The 24001-nt window shown below is 39.2% G+C and overlaps 1 protein-coding gene across 2 annotated transcripts; it reads left to right on the top strand.

Moving 5' to 3' along the window:
- The first annotated feature begins 36 nt into the window (after positions 1–36).
- On the top strand, positions 37–24001 carry TSNAX (translin associated factor X). 2 transcript variants are annotated; one of them, XM_062572262.1, is made up of 6 exons: positions 37–116; positions 2129–2236; positions 3527–3641; positions 5180–5310; positions 20692–20819; positions 22259–24001. In XM_062572262.1, the coding sequence occupies exons 1-6, from the start codon at positions 101–103 to the stop codon at positions 22622–22624; spliced, it is 864 nt and encodes a 287-aa protein (XP_062428246.1). In that variant the 5' UTR covers positions 37–100; the 3' UTR covers positions 22625–24001. The 2 variants fall into 2 exon arrangements, with proteins under 2 accessions (XP_062428246.1, XP_062428247.1); XM_062572263.1 differs by lacking the exon at positions 37–116 and adding an exon at positions 411–455.

Here is a 24001-nt window from a genome sequence, read left to right on the forward strand (position 1 = left end):
GCGGAGGGGCGGGCGCGTCGGCGGGGTCCTGGCGGCGCGCGGGGCGGAAGCGGGTTGCCGGGAGGACGCGGCCTGGCTCGGCGGCGGCACCGACACCGACATGAGCGGCAAAGAAGGTAGCGGCGGCGGCTCGCGCCTCCCCGGCCCTTCCCTGCGCCCGGCGCCGCCCGGCGGCCGTTGGTGCCGGCGCGGATCTGTGCGGCCCGCGGTGCCGCTGTGGCGCGCAGGTGCGGGCGGCCCCTGGCGCCGGGCTGGCCGGGCCGGCGCGGCCTGGGCTGGCGGCGGCCGGCGCAGCTGCCGGAGGCGGCAGGAAACGAACGCCGTGAGGAGAGGAGCGAGGAGCTGGATCCGCCCAAAGAGGGCGGGGGTGCGACCCTCCGGCAGCGAACTAGTTGGATCTTCAGCTGTGCTGTCGCATTGTGGTGTTGTCCTGAATTAGGTCTATTTGTGTGCAGGTGCTTGGGTATTACGGATGCATCTGTGGATATAGTGTAGAAGTCTTCGTCCTTGCCGATAAAAAGCAGCTGTTACAAGCAAAAGTAAAAGAGGCCTTTGAAGGGCTTGTAGCAGTAGCTAACTTTGCTGTATGTGTGATGTATTGGTCTAGGCAATGTCACAGACCTCCTTTTAGCCAAGAAACAGGATCTTCACTAGGAAGTTTTTGTTTTTTTTTTTTTTTTTTTTTTTTTTTCCTACGTTAAGTTGCTCTTACTACAGTCTGTGGTTTTCTGATAGTCAGGATAGTAGTCAGTGTCTGACAGTTACGTGGTAGATTTTTTTCTTCACCTCTTTCTGTTTATCTTTCTCTCTTTTTTGTTTCTCTCCTATCACAGCAGGCCTGTCTTTTTTTCTTTCTTTTCTTTTTTTTTTTCCTGTAGCTCATTATGATGCATCCAGCAACATTTGTAAAACTGCAGAGTTTAATTCTGTGTAGTATTTCAGAGGTTGTCTCTGTAATATTTTCAACTGCTACAGGAAAAACAAAACCCTGAACTTGTGTCCTAACAGAAGAGAAAGAAAAAATGATTCTCACTTTCCTCTTTTAGAAAGTAACTACACCCACTTCTGGTTTTTGATTTGATAATAATAAACAATTAAATGGAAACATCCTAAAATCCAGTGTTCTTCTGTAACTTTTAATTGGCTTCCTTTTGTTTTTCTTCTGAGGAAATTAGTAGAACTCTGTGTATTCAAAATGGTATGTTTGTATGTAAGAGTAAATTTTGGCCACTGCTGGGAACACAAAACTTAAAGCTGTCACAAAAGGGAGGTAGTGAGAGGGAGGAACTGTTGAAATATAAATGAAATATAAGTCAGATGAAGCAAGGACAAAAGGAAGAAACAGCACAAAGTATAAGTCAGCAGTAAAATGCAATCCAAAAGAGATTTTTTTTTAATAGGGGTTTGAAAATGGAGACTAAGGAAGAGACATATAAGCCTGGTTGTAGAGAACAGCATTGCTGAAGTGAGAAGAGAAGAAATCTATGAAAGGGCAGAGTGTAAGGACCTAGAGATGTCAAACTGTGGGAGATTAACTTGAATAGTTCTTAATGATAGTCTACTTAAATTATTCTTTCAGTTCTTTTCTGATTACTGAAGCCCCATGACATAAATAATCACAGTAATGAAAAGCTTTCAGATCTTTTACATTAATATGACTCCTGTCATGCTGAACATTTAAAATGATTTCTAAGAAATGCCATGGACAAATTGTGTAGGCCCTTGCTCACACAAGAAGTTCATTCCATGCTTAGGTCTTAGCTGCAAGTCTCACCCAGTGGAATGCAACTGTTCCCTTATAAGCAGGAAACTTAGGAGGCTGTGAAGGCCTTAAGGAAAAGGGCATGGGATACTTACCCATTGAGATCAGTAGGGGTTTTTCTACCTTTCACTGGGAAAGTGGTGGAACAGGTACTATGCTAGTGAGAAGATGATGTCTGTTAGTAATGTCTCATACTATAACCTTTACAGTTCATCCCGTTACCTTACTGTACTCTGTAAAATACGGATGTAATGGGAAATGCTCTGAAGAGAGACTTATGATGCTGTTCATTTTGTGGCAAAATTGCTTGGATTTTACATAACCTTTTCTGTGTATGTTTTTAAAATTTTTTCATTTTATTACTAGGATTAGGTGGGTTCAGGAAACGAAAGCATGAGAATTTTCCACATGGCCAAAGAAGAGAAGAAAAAGAGAATGTTAATCCATCATCAGGTTTGATGATGTCCTTTAAATGTAAGTAAGAATTTGAAAAACTAGTTTATAAAAATGTGCAGTGTAGAATTGCATGTGCGGTGCAATTCTAGATTATAAAATCATGCCATAGGAATGATGAGAATTTAGTGATGGGATAAACCACCTTTCTTTCAGAAGAAATTTGAAACTAGTTGGGCAAATACGCTTTTATACGTTAAAGGATCAATATGCGGGGAATGTTAAAATTCTATGAGTATTTGTTAACAATTTATTTAGAGGAATAATGATCATAAAACGCTATTATCTGTGAAGCATTTATAATATTTTCACTGTGATAACTAATTACACTTCCTCACTCTTCTATTTGTTCATTTTAGTTAGGCAGAGAGAACTTATATCAGTAAGTTGGAAGCATTCTTTCAAATAATTGATTTCCTTTTGCTTTTGTACTTCTGGTTCTGAAGGAGTATTAAAATCACTTGAGTTTTGATCAAACCTAGCTTTTAGATGAAATGTAACTATTCTTTTTACTAATCTCTGTATTTTCAACAGCAAATATGCTTGCCTTAGTCAAATGCTTACTTTTCTTATTATTGCTGTTTTTTAATTTTTAGAGAATGATTAATCTTCCTTACTAATAATTGCAGATTTTTATATGTGGATTTATTTCTTCCTGCATTTGCGTGAAAATTGAACTTAACTTTGTGAACAACGGTTTTGCAGAACTGGTTTTATTAGTTCAAACAAATGTTTTAGTCTATGAGTGTTTAGGCTACCTTAAAACTCTGTCAGGGTTGAGGTATTTAAAACCGATTTATTAAGTAAAAGTAATAATAAATGCACTTGAGAAATTAACAGCTTTTTTGCTATTCATTACTGACAATTCAAAGATGCATAGTTGCCTAAAGACGGAGGTTGGTCTATTGTACAGCTTTCAAGTGGTCCTTGAGTAAGTTATATACAAAGAGCTAAAGTCACGTAGAGGTGCCTGTGTGCTTGTGAGTGCTCTGCTTGGCACGTCGCTGCACTGTACAGCACATCATGCTCTATTCAGAAGTGATTTCACGTTTTTGCTCAGTGCAAAATATGCTTGGAGCATAGGCTGAGGCACTGCTCTGCAGTGCCGGCAGATGGTGGGTGGTAGTCACCTTTGCAACTGTGCCCCATTCAGCAGAAGCTACCTCACCCACCCTGGGAAAAAGGTACCCCAAAGAAAAGGCCAGTGGGGTAGGGCCAGTAGCAGTTAACTGTAACACAGGCTCTCTGCTTTTCCCTTGCATTGGATGCGCGTGATAATCATGCCTGTTACTGCTGTTATTGACTCTGCAGCGTTTCAACTGGAGCTTGACACCAGGCATGATAAATACGAACGTCTTGTGAAGCTCAGTCGTGATATAACTATTGAAAGCAAAAGAACAATATTTCTGCTCCACAGGTTTACCAGGTAAGTCATGCTGTTTATGAAGAGTTTCATGCTCACCTGGAAGCTGCCTTGCAGTGTTCTCTGTATTTGTGAAGAACAACTGCAATGTTCTGTTAAGAGGGAACTGATGAACTTTCCATAAGCATCCTTTAGGGTGGTTGTGAGCTAATGAGTGCACACTCCAGTTAGAGAATTAAAAGATGCTAGTTGAAGTTTCTTAGTTGTCTTTACTGAAGTATGATTGAGGAGACTATAACAGAAGAGAGCTTTCCAGCTTCCAGCATACTGGGAGAGAAGAGCTGGAAGAGGTGAACATACACCGTTTCTTCAGGTTAGTTGCTTCTGCAGTTGCTTCTCTATTTTGGTTTCTGTAGTCCCACCCTAGCTCATCAATGGAACCTAAGAGGTTTTTGTGCAAAGTTTCCATATGTTCTGTCCCCTCATGAGCTTTCAAGCAATCATTAGAAGTGGCATATGGAATGGAAGAGTTAACAGGAAAATTTGAAGCTTTCCACAGCCTCTTGTACAAAATGTTAAGATTTCAGATATTACTCTTACATATATCAGGTGTAACAACTCCCCCTGTTCCCCCTGCCAATTATCTTTTGCTACCTACACATGCAGTTCTGCTATATTAGTAGGGGTTAGGAAGTTGCCTTCTTCTTAACTTTGTCTTGTTATGAAAAGAGATGTTGTGGTAATTTTAGTAAAAACCGCAGCTTTGACTGTAAATAGGTGCTCCCTCTACAGGGACTAGATATGCTGGGAACTGGTAGAGGAAAGAGCAGCAGCAAAAACGCCACCCTTTACTCTGAATTTTAAATTACTGTTTTGAAAAAAAAAAAACTATTTTGCTGAGAGTGAGAGTTTTCCACGCAGTGTTCCTGCTTCCCTCTCCTTTTCTTTGAGCCACTATTGTGGCTTTACTTTTAGAAATCTCTTTGCTTTTAAATGCTTTTTCAAGACCAATCTATGAGTTATCCCAAAATATATTGTAAACCTAATATAACCAGCAGATTATTTGGGAGGGGGAGTTCAAAGGATATTAGATAAACTAAACTTTAAATGCCAAGTTTATATTGTGGATAAGATATTTCAGCTGTTCTGTAATAGCACAAGCTACAATTATTTTATAAAAAAAACACGTCAAGTAGATCATGTGTGCTCGATGATGTATTGCAAAATACTGAATTATTTTAAAAGTCAAAGACTTCTGCAAATACTGTGAGATTTCTAGAATACTTTTTTTTGAAGCCTTTGCATGTGTTTCTCATTGCTCTTACTTAAGTAATAGTTAAAATTATAGTCTGGAGAAAGAACCGTGCTGCCAAAACTATGTGTGATTGGTTGATTATCTTCAAAGCAAGAGGGAAGTACTTCAGAATCTACAGTAGGTGTCAATGAAAGCTAATCAAACTTTCTTATTCCAGTATGTTCTTAGTTTTTTCCTGATGTAATTGAATATGTGTTGGTTAGTAAAGGAGAAAATGTGTAGTATCTTTTAAATATTTGCTCATATTCTGATGGCAGCTATTTCAATTTTTGTTCTATGATTGCAGTGCTCCCAATGGTGAAGAAATATTAAATGAATCTGAAGCCAAGTTAGATGCTGTCAGGCGAAAGATTAAGCAGGTTGCACAAGAACTGATTGGAGAAGACATGTATCAGTTCCACAGAGCTATATCTCCAGGTAAATAATGTCGAAATAGGAAAATGTGCTATTTTGGACTAAAATATTTATCTTTACCTAGCACTGGTTGGTTCATCTTGCATCAGGTCTGAATTTTGCACATGCCTACAGCTACATCAGGACTTAGATTCATCTTTGCTGTCAAAGCCAGCACTGATACAGGAGAAACTATTGTTCCACAGACTTTTCAGCATTGCAGCTAAACAGGGATTGAATGGGATCTTGCACCTGCGGCAGTTTGGACTCTGACCTAAACGTAAATTGGTGGTAGTTTTCACAAATGTGCTAGGCAGTCATCTCTGACTGAGAGGAATAAATGCAAGATACCCTTTTACCCCAACTGAAGGGTTATCATTTCTGTGAGGAGAAGGGGGAGTGACTCAATTGTGAAATTATCCTATTCAGAATTGTTCAAGTTCCCAAATTAAAATCTTTAGTAGGTTTTTTTTAAAGACTCACAGTGTACTTCTCTCTGAGTTCAAACATCAGATCACAGTGTGTATCTGTTTGAATCACATCTCCTTTTATGTTAGGCTGCCTTTGTGGCAACATTTGAGTAAAAATCTGCCTCTGCTTCTTTACCATCTTGGTAGAAGTATGAAAGTATCACACGTTTATCAGATCTTATTTTAAATGTATTGAAATCCTTTACGTCTTACCTTGTTCAGGCAAGACTTCTATTCGATTGAGGAGAGCTGAAGATTTGCCCTGAATGATTGAATTGTTTAAAAATATTCTTCTGATTGTTTTTGTGAACTAGCAGCAGGTACATCTATAAAGAGATGTTATTTACAAAACATACAGTGCACAGGTTAACATGTGACATGTTAACTTATGTCTGTGAACCTAAGCTTGTATAAGAGTAACACAGGAGGTGAAAGCTAAGTTTGATGCTTCTGACCTAGGAGAAGCTTGCCATGTCCTCAATGGCTAATTCAGTTACACAGTCCTTTTACCTGTGATGTATTTCTTTATTCAAATTGCATATGAATGCTTAGTCTCAGAAAAGCCAGTTAAAATCAATGTGCATCTTGCTGCCATTTTAGCTCAGTACTGTAACGATGCAAGGAAAAGCAGAACAAGACAATTCAAAACTCTGATGCTTTTGCAAGGTAGATGCCCTCAGACTGTGAGCAATGCTGGTCAAAATATATTTTGTTCTTGCTGAATATCTGTTCAAATTTTCCTGTTAAGTACTGCTTTGAACTGAACTGAACTTGCATTCAGTTTTTGGGTGTTTGAACTGATAACCACTTTGAGCAAAATTTAAAAGCTTCACTGAGACTTGTAAACCTTGCCAGAATAACTTATGAAACCCATAATCCCCTGTGGTTCTGCATAACATTCTTTGTTATCTATATAGCAGCAGCTTTTGAGGTGTAGAAGTTGTTCCTGGGTCTTTGGAGACCTTGTTGTAGAAGCTCTTGGCTTTGACACCTGAGTAAAATTTTTGCTAGGTAATGAGCTATCGTGCATCAGCTGCTTTGCAAGAATCTATCTTTTTGTCTTTTTATCTGTCTTTTTTTTTGGTATGTGGTTCACCATGGGTAAATTCAAAGTGATGTACCTACCTCTGTTTCGTTAAGGAGGCAGTTGCCTCGAATTAGCTTGCATTTATCTCATGCTTAACTGTGTATGCCTATGTAGCAGACATACAGAAACTTGATAATTCCATGATAACTTCTGTGTGCACCCCTATCCTATAAAGCAAATGATCAAACTTGACGCTACCTCCAGATTCTGTCCTCTTAGGAAATAAATCACTAGTTTTACTTTTTTTTAAAAAAGAAAATACATCTTTACCAACTTGAAAAGTTGGGCTTTTATATAAAATGTATGTAAACTTAATTTAGCAGTAGCAACCTGTAGCTAAACAAACTAATGGAAAAATTTTTCTCTGTTCAAGTTTGCTTTATTTACTCAGTAAACATTAATACGCCGTTATCCTGATTCTTTTTATAATCAGTTTCTGATTTGCATAAAGATGCTTATAAATATCAGGATGGAGCTGAATAAACTGTTTACAAAGCAACTGAAAATACACTCTCAGAAAAGTTCAGCATTTCTAACGCTTTTCCCCAGTGTTTTAAACCTGTCTCATAAAATGATTAAGTTATATTTGTCTATTGTAGAGCAGGCCTAATTACTCTAGACTTCTGTCAGAAGAAGTTAGAGGCCTGCTGCCTGTGGATGATGACTCAATGCCTCCACAGCTGCAAGGCACAACCCCACCACTTGAACATGATTTGGAGCAGAGAGAGATTGTCACAGAATTAAAGAATTTTCTTAAGAGAATGAATCTTACTGACTTCTCTAGGCAAAAAGAAAGGAAGACAGAGAGGTGTCAGTGCACTAAATCATAAGGGGCAACAAAAGTAGACTACGCTCCCCATCCTTCCCGTTGATCAGGATTACAGTCTCTCAAACAAATGCCTGAACTCTGCAGTTTTGTGGTCTGATACAGAAGACAGAAATATGCAGCCTCAATTGTGTTTCTGGGGCAACTGTAAGTTGCATTGATTGGAGTGGGATTTCTTGGAGTAACAATTGGCAAACGGCTGTGCTTTTACCTTTTTTCCCTTATTTTCTCATGAGTCAGTGGCAAGTCTGTGTAGTCTCTTCAATTGCAACATACTGTCTAGCCCTCAGATCTCCCAGTTGTTTCTGTAATTAGGTAACTCTTGCCTCATTAAGAAGACTGGATATAAAATCCAGCTGAAATTCGGTGGCCTTTGTTCCATTTCTGTAGGCCATCTACAGTATCTACTTTAGTTCTGGCTCTTCTACATGATGCACCTCTGAGGGGAGTTTCTGCCAGCTAGCGTCCATCATGCATGTTCTTTAAGGGCATGCGTTCAAATATATGCACTTATTACTGAGAAGACAGGCAATGCTTTCAGACCTGCTCTAAATGAACTAATATGAATGTAAGTAGAAAATGCAATTTCTTCCCTAAGTTTTACTCTCACCTTATTCACTGAATCTTCCACTCTCCAGTTAGTTTTAGGAATGACAAAAAGGGACATGCAGGCTTTGAGATTTACAGGTCTTGACCATGCTGAAACTGAGCTCAAGAAGGTGGCAAAGATGTAAAAATTCTTGCTGTCAGGATTATGAAGCTGAGCTAGAAAACCTAGAGGCATAAGGAATGAAGGGACATTTAGATAAAGAACTTTTTTTTTTCCACCAACACTATTTATGAAGACCTTAATTTGGGAGAAAATAATCATGACAGAGTTTAAGACAGTATTGCTATTGAGTTTGTGTTTTTAAGTCTGGAGTTTTTAATTGTTGCTTTGCAGTGAAATAGTTTGCATGCCTTTTTGAAAATTAGTGTAGCTAGGAAAAATGCTAGATCTTTTCCCTTTATATATTTCCCAGAGTTGTATGTCTTGACCATCTGTTAACTTAGTTCTCAATTCCGATTTTGTATTTTGAAGAAATTATGGAGAACAAGTTAAAAAAAGGTTGATGAACAAAAAAATTGCAGTTAGGAAAAAAAAAAAAAAAACTAAAGAGATGCCTATGTCCCATATCTTGAAAGCAGCATGCCCAATCAGTCTCAAACTTCCTAAAAATATTCGCTAATGTCTTGAAACCAAGCATGAGACATCCTCCTGTTCCTCACCCTACCTCTCCCGGAAAGGATAAGAGGGATCAAAACTGGACTTAAAATGGAAACCATCTTAGCAGACTTAATTGAGGAATCATGACTGCATCTGCATAATAAAGCTGCCTAATACGTATTTTATTCAGTATAATAACTGTTAGTCTATAAATAGAACAGTGCTATGAGTATAATGCTTGGGAATATTGTTTGCCGCTTGTAATTGTTAAATGCTTTTTTTGGGGTTACTCCAAACAGTTGTTCTTTTGACTTGAAGATAAAACAATTCTGGCAGAGCACTAAAGGAGTTTCATGCTTTCCCTCATTAAGAATAGTGCTAATGGCACGCAGGACATTTCCCCAAAGGACACTTGCATGAGCTCAAACACTGAGTATAGCACTAATTGAATAACAACAAAAACTGATGACTGTTTTCTACACGTTTCTTAACAGTACAGATTGTCCCAGGGGATGGTTAAACAAGCAAACAAAGAGATACTGAAATAATGAAGTCTTTTTTTAATGTAGGGCTCTTCATTTGTTATGTTAGAATGTTCTGCTTTGTTGATATTTTTAAAGCTTTACTATTTGTAATATAGAATTCCTGCTCCTTTGCCCCACTTTGCAGTGTATACCTTATATATCCTGTGAGGAAATGTGTACTGTTTCTTTAAAATTCTTGCGAGACACCGTGGAAGAAAAGAGCTGAAAAAGATCGTGTGCGTTAATGAAGCAGAGGGAAGAAACTTTTCACTATTTATATTATATGTAGCTCTAATAGAATATTATAGTAAAATATCATTAGTAAACAGCAAAGACCTGTATGAACCTTAAAAACATGAAAGTGTAGGCTCTGTAAAGTATCAGAATTTGTGGAAATACTTTAAGTATCATCTAAATCCACTCTGTGTACATGTAACAACACTACATTTGCATGTAACACTTGTGTAATGCAGAGGTATGAGTAAAACAAGTAAATTAAGATAGAATTGCACCATAGGTGGGCATTGCATGGAAATGAATGAAATACCTTTTTAATATGATTTGTTAAATCAAATCTCCAGCTGCTTGAAGCCTTACTCAATCTTCTTGTCTACTAAAGATGAGGGATTGGTGACAATGATTTTCTATAGGTCAACTAGAGTGAAAGCACTCTTAGGAGTGATAGTTCAAGCTACATGCTGATGTTTTTACAACCAGGCTATCAGATTTTGCTAGCAGCAAGTGTAGGGTGTAGTGTTATCTTTATGGCTAATAGCTGTACATAAGACAAAACATAGAATTTAAGCCTATATTCCTTTTGGGGCCTCTTTGCTAGGGCAGTGTGGAGTGATGATAATACATGTAACTAGAATGTTACTGCCTGGCGTTTCTGTTCCCTGTGCCTGTGCTGGCTGTAGTGGTAAATGGAGTGGTTTGCACACAGAAGCTTATTAGTTCCTTGTCGTGTCTGCACTTGCTCTGAATAGGATTAGATGATAAGACTGTAAAATGCCAGCACCTTGTCAAAGCTATTACTCTATGACTGCTTTTGCTGATGATTATGCGTGAAATTCTGTGCAAAGATTCAGCATTGACACGGTCTAGCGCATTTATCTTGTGCAGGCACTATTTGTGTTGTGAGTGGAAGGAGTGATGTAGCTTATTCCTGTCTCCTTTTCCTTTTCCCATTTAGACTCACTTCAGGGGTCTAATCATACTGTATAAAGCATCAGAACAAATTGTGTTGCTTAGTTGGATGAAATCAATGAAGTCTGCATAATTGAGAAGGAAATATTTTGATTGTGCTAGAGTACTGTATTTTAACTTCAGTATCTAGGACCACCAAACATGGTGCTGTTAGAAGTACTATGGGGATGGGTGAGGGCTGTCCAAGTGGTACAGATGCAGGTTATTGATTACTTAGAAGTAATTTGAGATGGATTTTTCTTTTGAATCATATGCAGGATTCTGATTGGAACACAAACTAAAACTACATAGAAGACATTATGTCTTCTTTAACTTCTACTTTGTTTTTAACCTTTTTCACTCATCTTATGTAATGAACATCTCATACTTAAGGTACACTAGATACCTTTCCATATATATGTATTTTTAAAATGAAATCAGTTAAGAACAATTTTACATACCAGAAACAGTAGAATTTTTTTTTTATTCTTAACATTAAAAAATGTAATAAAAATGGATGATGTATTTAATCGCATGTTCAGATATAAAGGAAAAACATTTTACTGCGTGAGGAAGGTGTAATGATTCATTGTAAATGTCTCACCTAGGAAGAGACTTAAATACACCTAAAACTTAAAAGGAAAGCTATCCATGAAGGAAGCAATCAGATTTCTGAAAGATGGTTTGAGAACATAATAACACAGGAACAGGATGTAGCTGAAGAATTAAAGTTCATCTCCTTGCAGTTGTGGGTGAGAGGTAAGGCGCCAGAAATGGAAACAAAGTTTCCTGATGCTACTGAAAAATTAATGGAATTTGCAGTGAATAAGCTAATGTTTATCAGACCTAATTTTGTTAATTTTTCTGTTTAATCACCAAATATGTTAGAAAAAAAAACCCAAACAAAACAAAACAAAAAAAAACTTAGACCAGTCTTCCTTGCCCTCTAAATTGCCTTTTCTTGAAACTTTATAGCTTTGACTTCTTGCATCTTACTGTCCTTTAATTATGTCTGGTTCATGCCTTTTTTTTCCCCATGTTCTTCAGAGGAAGGTAAATGTCAGCCACTGTCAAGCCTCTTTACTTTCTGCTGTAGTATTTTTGTGATCATACACAAGAAATCAAACCTAGGAATAAGAATGTGAATTCAGCCATGGCCAAACAGGGTATATTCTATGTGATTATCAGCTAATCCTTGAAGGAGCCATTGAGTTAGGCAGCATGAGACTCTGAGAAGCTACATACAGTCTTCTGAAGATATGTATGGTGAGTTGGACTGAGTAAAGATCGTCCTTTCTTGTCTGAAGTTTTGCAATATTATTATGGCCAATACTGCAGCTGTTTATTTGAAAACCTAAAGTTATGAAGAATTTAATGAATCATTTATCTGTAAATTCAGTTTCATAGCTAGTGAATGGAGGAATCCTTGTGCTGTGACTGAGGAGTTTTTTAAACTTGGCAGCTCTATACATCAGTCATTCACAAGAGCTCTGTAGCCTTTGCAAAAAGCAATTGCAGGAGGAAAATGACAGAGAACCAAGAAGTATCTAGTAAATCTTTTTACATTACTGTTTTTTTGTTAGATCAGATAGAAGATATTGCCTGTACACCAATGCACGCAGCATGGGGAATAAACAGGAGGGGCTGGAGATCTGTGTGCAGTTGCAGGGCCATGATCTCTTTGCAATTAGAGACATGGTGGGATAGCTCGCATGACTGGAACGCTGTCATGGATCGCTATGTGCTTTTTAGGAAAGACAGACCAGGAAGGTGAGGTGGTGGAGTTGCTCTTTCTGTGAGAGAGCAACTGGAATGCATCATACTCTGCCTACGGGTGGAGGAGGAGGCAGTCAAGAGCTTATGGGTGAAGATCAAAGGACAGGCTAGCATGGAGGATGCTGTTGTGGGTGTCTGCTACAGGCCACCTGACCAGGAAGAGGAAGTAGATGAGGCCTTCTATGGACAGCTGGAAGTAGCCTCGTGATCACAGGCGCTGGTTCTCATGGGAGACTTCAACCACCCTGACATCTGCCTGAAGGACAACACAGCTAGGCACAAACAATCTAGGAAGCTCCTGCAGAGCATCAGTGCTAACACAGGTGGTAGAGGAGCCAGTGAGGAGGGTGTACTGCTGGACCTTGTACTAGTAAATGAAGACAGACTGGAGATCTGCGCTCAGAAGTTGCCCTCAACCTTTGCTGCAGTGACCATGAAATGGTGGAGTTCAGAATCCTGCATGTAGGAAGCAAGGCAATAAGTAGGATCACAACCCTGGACTTCAGGGAACTGCTTGGAGGAATCCCATGGGTTAGGGCCCTGGAAGGAAAGGGGGTCCAGGAGAGCTGGTTAATATTCAAGCATCACTTTCTCCAAGCTCAAAAGCGGTGCATCCCAAGGAGAAAAGTTCAGCAAAGGGGGCAGGAGACCTGCATGGATGAGCAAGGAGCGCCTAATGAAATTCAAACAGAAGAAGGAAGTATACATAATGTGGACAAGGGGACAGGCCACTTGGGAGGAATATAGGAACATTGTCAGAGTCTGCAGGAATGTGACGAGGAAGGTTAAGGCCCATTTGGAGTTAAATCTGCCAAGGGTTGTCAAGGACAGCAGGAAGGGCTTCTTCAAATGCATCTGTAGTAAAAGAAAGATGGGAAAATGTGGGCCCGCTACTGAATGGGGTGGGGGCCCTGGTGATGCAGGATATAGAGAAAGCAGGGTTACTGAATGCCTTCTTTGCTTCAGTCTTCACTGCTAAGGCCAGCCATCAGGAATCCCAGAGTCTGGAGACAAGGGAGAAAGTCTGGAGAAAGAAAGACTTTTCATTGGTCAGGGAGGATTGGGTTAGAGATTTCTGGGCAAACTTGACACTCAAAAATCCATGGGCCCTGATGGGATGCACGCATGGGTACTGAGGGAGCTGGCGAATGTTGTTGCCAGGCTGCTCTCAATCATCTTTGAAAGGTTGTGGAGAACTGGAGAGGTGCCTGAGGACCGGAAGAAAGCCAGTGTCACTCCAGTCTTCAAAAAGGGCAAGAAGGAGGACCCAGGCAACTATAGGCCAGTCAGCCTCATCTCCATCCCTGGAAAGGTGATGGAACAGCTCCTTCTGGATGTTATCTCCAGACATATGGAGGAAAAGAAGGTGATCAGGAGTAGGCAACATGGATTCAGCAAGGGGAAATCCTGCTTAACCAACCTTAATAGCCTTCTACGTTGGGATGACTGGCTGGGTAGATGAGGGCAGAGCAGTGTACCTTGTGTATGTTGTGTACCTTGACTTCAGCAAGGCTTTTGACACTGTCTCCCATAACATCCTCCTAGATAAGCTCAGGAAGTGTGGGTTAGATGTGAGGTGGCTTGAGAACTGGCTGAAAGGCAGAGCTCAGAGGGTTGTTGTCAGTGGCATGGAGTCTAGTTGGAGGCCTGAGGCTAGTCGTGTCCCCCAGGGCTCAGTGCTGGGTCCCATCCTGTTCAACTTCATCAGTGACCTGGATGAGGGGACAGAGTGCCTCCTCAGCAAGTTTGCTGATGATACCAAGCTGGGAGGAGTGGCCGATACACCTGAGGGTTGTGCTGCCATTCAGAGAGACCTGGACAGGCTGGAGAGTTGGGCAGAGAGGAACCTCCTGAGGTTCAACAAGGGCAAGTGCAGAGTCCTGCACCTAGGGAGGAATAACCCTAGGCAGCAGTACAAGCTGGGTCAGGGCTGACCTTCTGGAGAGCAGCTCTGCAGAGAAGGACCTGGGAGTGCTGGTGGATGACAAGTTGACCATGAGCCAGCAATGTGTCCTTGTGGTCAGGAAGGCCAATGGTCTCCTGGGGTGCATTAGGAAGAGTGTTGGCATCGTGTCAAGGGAGGTGATCCTGCGCCTCTGCTCAGCCCTGGGGAGGCCTCATCTCGAGTCCTGAGTCCAGTTCTGGGCTCCCCGGTACAAGAGAGACATGGAGCTATTGGGGAGAGTCCAGCGTAGGGCTACAAGGATGATCAGAGGGCTGGAGCACCTGCCCTGTGAGGAACGGCTGCGAGAGCTGGGCCTTTTCGTCCTGGCGAAGAGAAGACTGAGGGGGGATCTTATCAATGTGTGCAAGTACCTGAAGGGAGGGTGTCAAGGAGATGAGGTTAAACAGTTTTCATTTGTCCCATGCGACAGGACAAGAGGCAACAGTCAAAAACTGAACCACAGGAAGTTCCGCCTGACCGTGAGGGGGAATTTCTTCCCTGTGAGAGTGATGGAGCACTGGACCAGGATGCCCAGAGAGGTTGTGGAGTCTCCTTCTCTGGAGATATTCAAAGCCTGCTTGGATGCAATCCTGTCTAATATACTCCAGGTGACCCTGCTTGAGAGGGAGGTTGGACTAGGTGATCTCCAGAGGTCCTTTCCAACTTTACCCATTCTGTGATAGAAGAATGTGTCACAGAGGAACTCCATTCCAGAAAACAAAACTACACAGTATGATTAGATTTTTTTGTTCTACAGTCATTTGGCAAGAAACATGGGTGTTGGGGATTTCTTTTATAATTACCTCCCCAAAACTATATTTATGAGGATAAGTGGTCGTCATTGGTGCTTCAGATCTGCTGGTGAGTTTGGGCATTTATGCAGAAACAGCATCATTTTAGAGAGCTTTCACTGGGGTTTCAGCTGGTCAGAGAAGCTGTATTGCCTTGAGAATTCTTCCTTCTTTGATCATTGGCCACACTAGCACTATTGCTCCTTGTGACCTGTTGAAACTTTAAGCTGATTTGGAGCTTCCTTTCTTTGGTATCTTGAACACTTGCCCTCAAGGCTATTTGTAGTGAAAAGTTTGCCATCTAACTGAATGATTTTTAAATCTATATTTCAGTTCTTCTCAGCACAGCAATAGAAGATGCTCAAGAGAGCAGGGAAACCTACTTATTCATATGTAATTCGTATTAGCTAACTAGGTAGGAGCAACGTACTAACTTGTGAATTTCTCATCCAAGATGAGCAATCTGCAGAAAAAACATATATTTCTACAAGCAATAACAAAAAAGGCTTCATTAAACTATTCTCTGCAATGTGAGATTAGGCTATTCTCTGCAGTTTTTTACAGGGTTTTTGTGTCTATTTGGGAAATTAATTTCTCTCTTATGGACACTTATGCTAATTACACAGGGAAGCTACATTTGTTTCTTTAGTTATTGGGAAAACAGACAAACCTTTGGATTACTTTTCTCCTCACTTTGGTGTGTGATTTGGTGGCCTAAACTTTAAGTAAACAAAGTGCAAACAATGTTTTACATTTCAATATCTGAAATGCAGCACTTCAACCCATAGAGCTAGAACAGAATGGAACTTCATAGTGGTTATGGATGTAATAGCGATTGACAAACCATTCAGGGCTCAACATGAGAAATTTGCATCAGTTTACTATTGCAATTAATATTAAACTAGGTTAGACAAATCAATGCTAGACATGATATGCATCTTTATTTTAGTCATATTCCATTAGTAACCAGTTCAAGCTAATTAAATATAAGCTTCTCTGACTGTTACAAGCATTCTTATCCAGGTTTATACTGATTACTAAATTGATTTTGAAACTGAATTGATAAACTGGACCATCTTGTTGATGTGGATGTGGACTGAGCTGTATTTTTTCTTCCCAGTTCTCTTAAAAATTCAAAGACTTTGTATAGGTCTGCTTGGCATAATGACTCAGTATTTGAAGCATTACTAAGTGAATAGAAATAGTAACAAAAGACACTTTTCAAATTTAAAAGTTCTTATGAACATTTGCACTAGTACTTTTTTTTAATTATTCCTATTGTATAAAATCAATTATTTAATGAAATTACAATTCTTTTAAACTTTTTTTCAGAACAGGACGTCCAGATCTGAAGTGTCTGAGGATAGCTGGCTCTATATCTTTTCTGTATACTGTTATAAAATTAACCTTTGACTTCATACTCACAACCAACTAAGTAACTGTTAGATTGTTTCACTGCCTCAGTTTTAATTTAACTACTTAAGCTTTTACTACTTGAGACTAGGAAGAGAACTGAGAAGGTAGGAAAGGTGGTGTTGCAGACTGTACAGACAACTCTAAATTGAAATGACTGAGGTGTGGATTGTGAGTTTCATCTTCATACAATGCTGACTGAAGAATAATCATCTAATATATGTTTTAATACTTTTGAGTTTATTGCTTGAACTTCTTTCAGCTAACGTATTTAGTTAATTATTTCCTTATTTTGCTAATTCTCCCTCTCATTGACCAACAAGCTTGTACAAGTAGGTTCTTCAAATTTACTGCCCTCCCCATATTCTGCAGAGTTGAGGAATACGGGCTTTCTGTTTAACTTTTTTTGTCTCTTTTCAGGATTTCCAGAAGAATAAGACTTTTTTTAAGAGGGTAGCTTGATAGCCTAAACATCATGATAAGATAGAGCTATAGATGTTCACAAATTGGTAGTTTCACTTGACTCACTCCATAAATCATGCAGCCCTTATGTTCTATAGTGATACTGGAAGGCAATTGCTGAAATTAACTCTCTGTATTTTCCTACTGTCTTTCTAGTGGCTGCTGTAGGCCCATGATTCCTGCTGCATGGTTTAGGGGAGGGAATGGGAAGGGACATAATACAGGCTGTTGTCTACTCATTTCCTGACTGTCAGCAGAGACCATGCTGTGAATGGGGGAGAAAAAAGATAGAAAGAGGAAGGAAAGAAGTTGGAGAGAAGGAATATAAGTATGAGAAGAAACAGGGAGAGACAAAGGTTATTCTGGAAGTTTACACATAGTGTTGGCATTTCTAACCTTAAGAACTCAAAGCTACGAAATTTGTTTCAGCCTCGTTTTTAACTGTTGAACTTACCTAGAAAGGAGAAACTAAACACATTTTAGGAGGAAACTTTCACCTTGTCTGAGCATCATTCTAAATTAAAACTTCAGTGCATGCATGAACTTTTACTTAGGTGGGATTAAATTCTATTTATCTTAACCCTGCTCATCCAATTAAGGAACTTCTATTTTTTACCTATTTCTTCTTAGATATATCTATCTTTTCCTGCCTCTTACCATTCATTTGACTCTTGGATTGAATGCACCAATGACTTGGGTTTTTGAAGAAACCTAATTTCTTGCTAGTACGGTTTTAAGTATCTTAGAGAAACCGATTACAGTTGTTTCTCACAGAGTTTGTATATGTAGACAAAGGCAAAAATCTTTAATCAGCTGTGCAGATGGCAAAAAATGGCAAAGTCTCATTTTTTATTGGAAGTACAGGCAATATGGGCTCAGAGCAACTTTTCCATTCTTGCATAGAAAATATATTTTAAAAATACAGATGAAAACTATTATACTGGATCACTGTACTTGTCACTAGTATAAGCTATTTATACAGAGTAGATGTAATAAAATATCAAAATACCTAAGCATTCTGTTACCGTACATCTGTATTTTTAAGGAATGCTAGTAGAAATAATCAAATGCTTTTAATCCGGATTTCTGGTATGTGTACTAAAAAAAACCAAAATGAATCATATAACAGGCAGTCTTACAAATTGTTGCATTACTGGCAGCTCAATCCGTAAATAATCCAATTTTGGACTAAATCCAAAACAAGAGCATGAGGGGAAAGATATTGTTGGATGGAGTAGTGAAATGGGATGGGATTTTTCACCTTGGGGATTATTTGCTGAAAATAGCGGATGTCCTTCCATTAAGCTAAAACATAACATGTTTAAACATCCTTTTACCTGCACATGAAAACACCTTACTTCAAGGTCTTGGGTCATTGAAATGTCGTATTTTAGCTCCTAGAAGGAGGACTTGGGGGAGAGGGGGAATATTTTTGCAAAGGAGTTGCTATCAGTCTATTTGTCTATCAGTTTCAAATAAGGTTTTGTAAGGCTTCCTTGTAAAAAGTGGAAGGTAGGTCTCCTAATCCTGAAGAGGAGGTGAAAGTAGATGACAAACCAGACTGACTCTGTGTGTGGCTTTCACCTGGCGGTATTAAACAGAAGCAGTGAGGAGGGTAGTGGAACGTGGCAGCTAGAATGGGAAGAGAAAAGATTATATATGAGAAGGAGCCATACGTTTGTCCTGGAGAGTGACAAAATGTGTGTAGGGAAGGACTGAACTGTGGAGTGAATTGAAGTTAGAGGTTATGGTCAATCAATAAACTATATACTAGAAAGTTTTAGAATTGATTTGGTGTCTCTGAGAAGCTGGGTGAATGCAAAGTTGATTCTTCATGTGTGATGGCCTTGTCCGCAGACAGCAGAGAGATGTTCTCACAGGTGCTGTCACATTAAATGCTGCTGCATCTGGTAGCTTAAAACTTATGCACAGAAACAGCCAAAATGTTATAATAAATCACTAGTCATGTAACAACTGCATTAGCAGGATCAGTCAGGAAAAGAACAGGTGATTAAATCCACCTCTCTGCAACTTCTGAAGTTATTAATCTTAGATGATCCTGATTAGTTTTCCTCTAGTATTCTTCCATTACTTATGCTCCAACTGCTTTACCTAAATTCAGTAGATAAACAATTGTGTTTATTTGGCCTTGCAGCTCCTTGGGTTTGTGGAAAAAAGGATGGCATGTTCTCACTTGTGGAAAAGCAGTGCTGAGTGGCTTTGGCTACTGGTTGTTTGTTCTGCTTTTCCCATTACCATCATGCAGAAGCATAAAGGGTGCAAACTGGCCTTCTGAATTGCCTCCATTCAACTTCCAAATACACACGCACACAGATATATGAAAATATACAGGTCACTCATGAGACTTTTGTGATTGTAATGTGAAAGGCCATCTATAATTGACCTTCCCCTTCAGGTCCCTTCCAGTTTTTCTGGGATATTTCCACCCTGCTCGAGTCTATGTTCTCTTCTTTTTGGTTTGGATTTTTGTTTGGATCCAGATGAAGTCTAAAATTTTTTGCTGCCTCCTGCATAATCTCCACAGACCAGGATCCTGACCCTATAGAGGTCAGTTGGGGATTTTTAAGAATATCCTAATAGAGCCAGGATTCTACTTCTGGAACCCTCATGGACCTCCCAAGTTTTCTCATTTTGCATACTGACAAAATTACTGCTTAGTCCTGTCCCAGTTGCAGCTTGATATAACAGTGTCATCTGCTTTGCTCCTCTTAATGTGAAATCGTTCTCTTAAAGTTTTTCAAAATGCCTCTGTGAAGATGATCTGTGTCATCTTACAGTCTGTTCTTTTAACTTCCTCCTTTGGCTTGCTCTCTGTGCATAGGTCAGATACAAATGTATTGTTTTTGTCTTCAAAACTCTTTAGTTTAGTCCTACCATGCTTTTTCCTCCAGGTTCATTTCTGCTTTTTTCCACCAGCAGTACCAACTTCAGCTGTCTGCTTATGAGCTTTTTTTTTTTTTTTACATGCTTTCCCCAAATCTGCCCTCTTCAAATAAGAAAAAATTGTCAGAATTCATGAAATCACTATCTGAACATTCAAGTTCCTTTTTAGATCTCACCTTTGCTATAATGCAGAAAATTGCCATTTGCTTATTAGGTTGTGGGAGGTAATTGTGATAGGTGGCTGCAGATGGCATACAAATCTGATACAAGCTATATTTATTTGTTATCCCTTTCCAGCACACTAACTTCTTTTGTTCTCCCTGTATGCCTTGCTTTTCTTTTTGGACGTTACAGCCCTGTCTGATTTTTTTTTTTTTTTTTTTTTTTTTTTTTTTTTTTTTTTTTTGGTCTGAACAGGAGTGATTTGTAACAACAGAAGCTTTGTCCTGGGCATGAACTTCACCCAACCTATATGTTTTAAGGACTCTGTTCACTAATTCCCACAAGACAGAAGTGGGAAATTCAGGTTTAAATAGGTATCTACTGTCACTAATGAGATGAAGTGAAGGATTTTTGGATGAAAAATGACATTGGAGTAAAAACACTTATCTGCTGTGCTTTTGGTTTTATTTTCATATTTGAGATGAGTGTTTTGTTAAATTAGCTTTTCATGTTACTTCTAAATTATCTCAGTTTTCAGCTTTTACTAGTAACCTTAAAATAACCTCATTTAAAAGATTTCTAAAATAATTCTAAGCATGGATCATTATTGGAAAGTCTGAATCATTATTTTAATTCTTCTGTTGTTTCCACAGGACTTCAAGAGTATGTTGAGGCAGTCTCATTTCAGTATTTTATCAAAACACGATCTTTAGTTAGTGTTGAAGAGATCAACAATCAACTAGTATTTACAGCAGAAGACAAAGAAGAAATAACAAATACGGTAAAAGTTTTTCTTTTCTCATATGAGAGAAGACTCTCACAAGTCCTTGCAGTCACTTGGCTTAGTTGCATTTTTTTGGCATATCATTAAATAAGTTCAGTTAGAGTCATGGAGTTAGATGTACATGTGGACTTTGACTCACTTGTTCAAAACATACTCTTTATTCTGACAAGTAGTAGTCTAAATCTGTGGGATAGAAGTTGTAATCGTTTCACATCCTCTTCATTCAGGGCAAACTGAGCTCCTTCTGATAGATGGAAAGATCCAGGATAGTAAATGTAGAGGAGAGTTTTTTTATGGCTGTGACTATGTCTGTAAGTCTGCTGGTGAACAGTGGTGTGGCAAAGGTTGGAGGAGACAAATGAATCCAAGAGACAGTGAACTCTGTGGAAATCTTATCGTTCAGTAACGAAATAATCACAGGAGGCATTGGCAAAGAGCAAACTGTACTCAGCTGCTATTAAAATGCATTTTCCATGTCTTCGCTCAGTCTTTTGAATCTTCCCTGGAGCTGATCCTGTTGGAGGACAAATTGTGTACCACCTCACTAATCCTGTATCTGCTGTTTCTTGACAAACCTGTGCTCCTACCCTGCCCTAAATAAAACTTTTTGTATGGGGACAAACTACTACCACTGATCAGTTACCTGGATGCAGTTTGATTGACAGGGGGAAAGAGGGGATTCTACAGAGGAGCACAGTGTTACTGCTTTGGATGAATTTTAGAGAGTGCTGCTGTTGAAGAGATTCTGCTCTAAAACACTTTTTTTCTTCATTCTCTTAGTAATAAGATATTTGCAAGCAAAACTGAGTTTCCAGCTTAAGTTTTTGTTCTTACCAAAAGCAAAGTCATTGCGACACACTTGTTTTCACAGACTGTGAAGTTGTTAAAACACTCCCCCAAAACCCTAACTAGACTTGTCCATTTAGGTGAAAGCATGTTGTGGGAACAAGTGAACAGAAACAAACTCATGTTGTTTCCTGAGTGGCCAATGTTTTGGAGATAAAAATATGAGAAATTAGAATACTGGAGCTTTTGTCACTTTATGACAAGTTTTCTTCAATAAGTTGGTTTAGATATTTAATAAATTGAGTTGATATACAACAGGTCTGACAAAACTACATCTATCTAGCATCCTGTAGACATTCTGTAGACAACTGGGGATGCTAGATGCAGGGTCTGTTCATTATGCTTGCCAGAATGGAAATCACTTCTCAAGTGGAAATGATGCTTTCATACTTCGCAGAATGCTGGAGGGAGAGATTAGCAACTAGTACTTCCGAAAATCAAACTCTGTGGAAGTGCCATGGAATTTATTTTTCCATAATGTTTTTAATTACCATTGCTTTGCAATTATGTTAAGGTCATACATATTTGAGCTGTCATGGACTACTTTTTCCTAGTTCTCTGTACTAAACTTTGTTCTATTCTGTCTTCAGACTTCCAATTCACAGGATAACACTTGGAGCCTGAAGGTAACACCTGTAGATTACCTGCTGGGAGTGGCTGATCTAACTGGAGAGCTGATGCGACTGTGCATCACCAGTGTTGGAAATGGTGACATAGACACGCCCTTTGAACTGAGCCAGTTTTTACGTCAGATTTATGATGGTTTTACTTTCATTGGCAATACTGGACCTTACGAAGTGTCTAAGAAGCTGTATACCTTGAAACAGAGCCTGGCCAAAGTAGAGAATGCCTGCTACACATTAAAAGTACGGGGATCTGAAATCCCAAAGCACATGCTAGCTGATGTGTTCTCCACCAAAACAGAACTGATTGACCAAGAGGAAGGTCTTTCCTAAAATAAGGAGACTGTTGCAACCCAGAAGGGAAGTGGACTTATAGTGGAGAAAACTTGTTAGGGTTTGTGTTTGACCCTTCTCAGAGCTTTTTAGGTAGAGATGTTGTTAGTTTTGTGTATGAGAAGATTGTTTGCAGTGGTGATTTGTAACCAAAAATACTTTTTATGATGTGCAAGAGAACAAATGTTTGACTTTGTCCTCTCAGCATGGAATTTCCTGTATTGCTCCATTGTATCTTTCAGAATGACCAAATGTTCCACTGTGCTCTACACCAGTGATTGTCAATTCTGTGAGTCACCTCAAACTTGTGGTTGCTATTATCGGTTTTCAGCCAGCACAGCAGTGCAAAAATGGTTAGGTACTGTGATTCAGCATTATCTACAGGTTTATGCTGACCCCTTTTTTCTGAGTACTTGGTTTCTGTATTCATATCAGAGCTAAAACAGTGCACCTGTGTATGTATAAATTCATACTTTGGCTTGAAACTGAGGTAGTGTTAAAGGTGCAATGTAACGTAAATTTTGTCTGGTTAATGCTTTTGGCATGAAACTAAAGCTAGGTCAACTTTTCACCAATTGACCGAGTAAATATTACTGAGCATTCATCTTTTTAGCACTCAGTTCAAATTCAGCTCTGTAAATTATACTGGTGCTTTACAATTTTGATGTTAGCTAGAAAACTCTGTAAAAAACCCCAAAACATAGAATGTATTGGTTTACAATTTTTTGTAACACATTTTAATGCAGAATCTGCCATCTTTCTGTTCCTAGACAAAAGCAGAAAACCTGCCAGATATGCTTAACATGGATAATTCAGCATTAGGGCAAGCGGGTTTTGTCCAAAACAAATGTGCTGTGGTATTGGAATTCTACTGTCCTCTATGTTTGTGTTGTCCTGAGGACCTCCAGTGGGATTGAACTGGTATAAATGAAAGAGGGCCAGCTTGAAATAGCTGTTAGCAGGAGCTGTAGCATGTGCATGTTCCTATGGAAAGGAAATAGCAAACAGAAACAAGGCAGACATTCTGGCTTCCACATTTATCTTTGAGGTGAGTATGTCACTGTTGGCAAAAAATCAGAATTTTCTGCCGGTGTCTGAAGTTATGAAAGTCTGATAGTGTGCGTTATGCTAAAGGAAAACAGATAAAATAACATGATCTTTAGACTCCAGGAAGTAGGCCTCCCAACTGCAAATGAAAATACTGCATGTTTTTTATTTCTACTTCCATATGCTGTGATACTGCCAATATTTTTCCCATGAGCATGTCATAAGTAGCTTGGATCATCTGATATATGGACAAGAATGGGCAAATACATCTCTTTCATGTTTGTCCATTGTTTCCATGTAAAGCAATATGTGGTGAGTTGAAAAAGTGTT

The sequence above is a fragment of the Rhea pennata genome, chromosome 3, assembly GCF_028389875.1.
Source record: "Rhea pennata isolate bPtePen1 chromosome 3, bPtePen1.pri, whole genome shotgun sequence".
Classification (NCBI taxonomy): Eukaryota; Metazoa; Chordata; class Aves; order Rheiformes; family Rheidae; genus Rhea; species Rhea pennata.

Bases quoted from the DNA above. Each gene is read 5' to 3' on its own strand.
- TSNAX (XM_062572262.1), top strand. The intron at 5,311-20,691 runs GTAAATAATGTC...TTGTTTCCACAG, and splicing joins CCACAGAGCTATATCTCCAG to GACTTCAAGAGTATGTTGAG. The intron at 20,820-22,258 runs GTAAAAGTTTTT...TTCTGTCTTCAG, and splicing joins AAGAAGAAATAACAAATACG to ACTTCCAATTCACAGGATAA.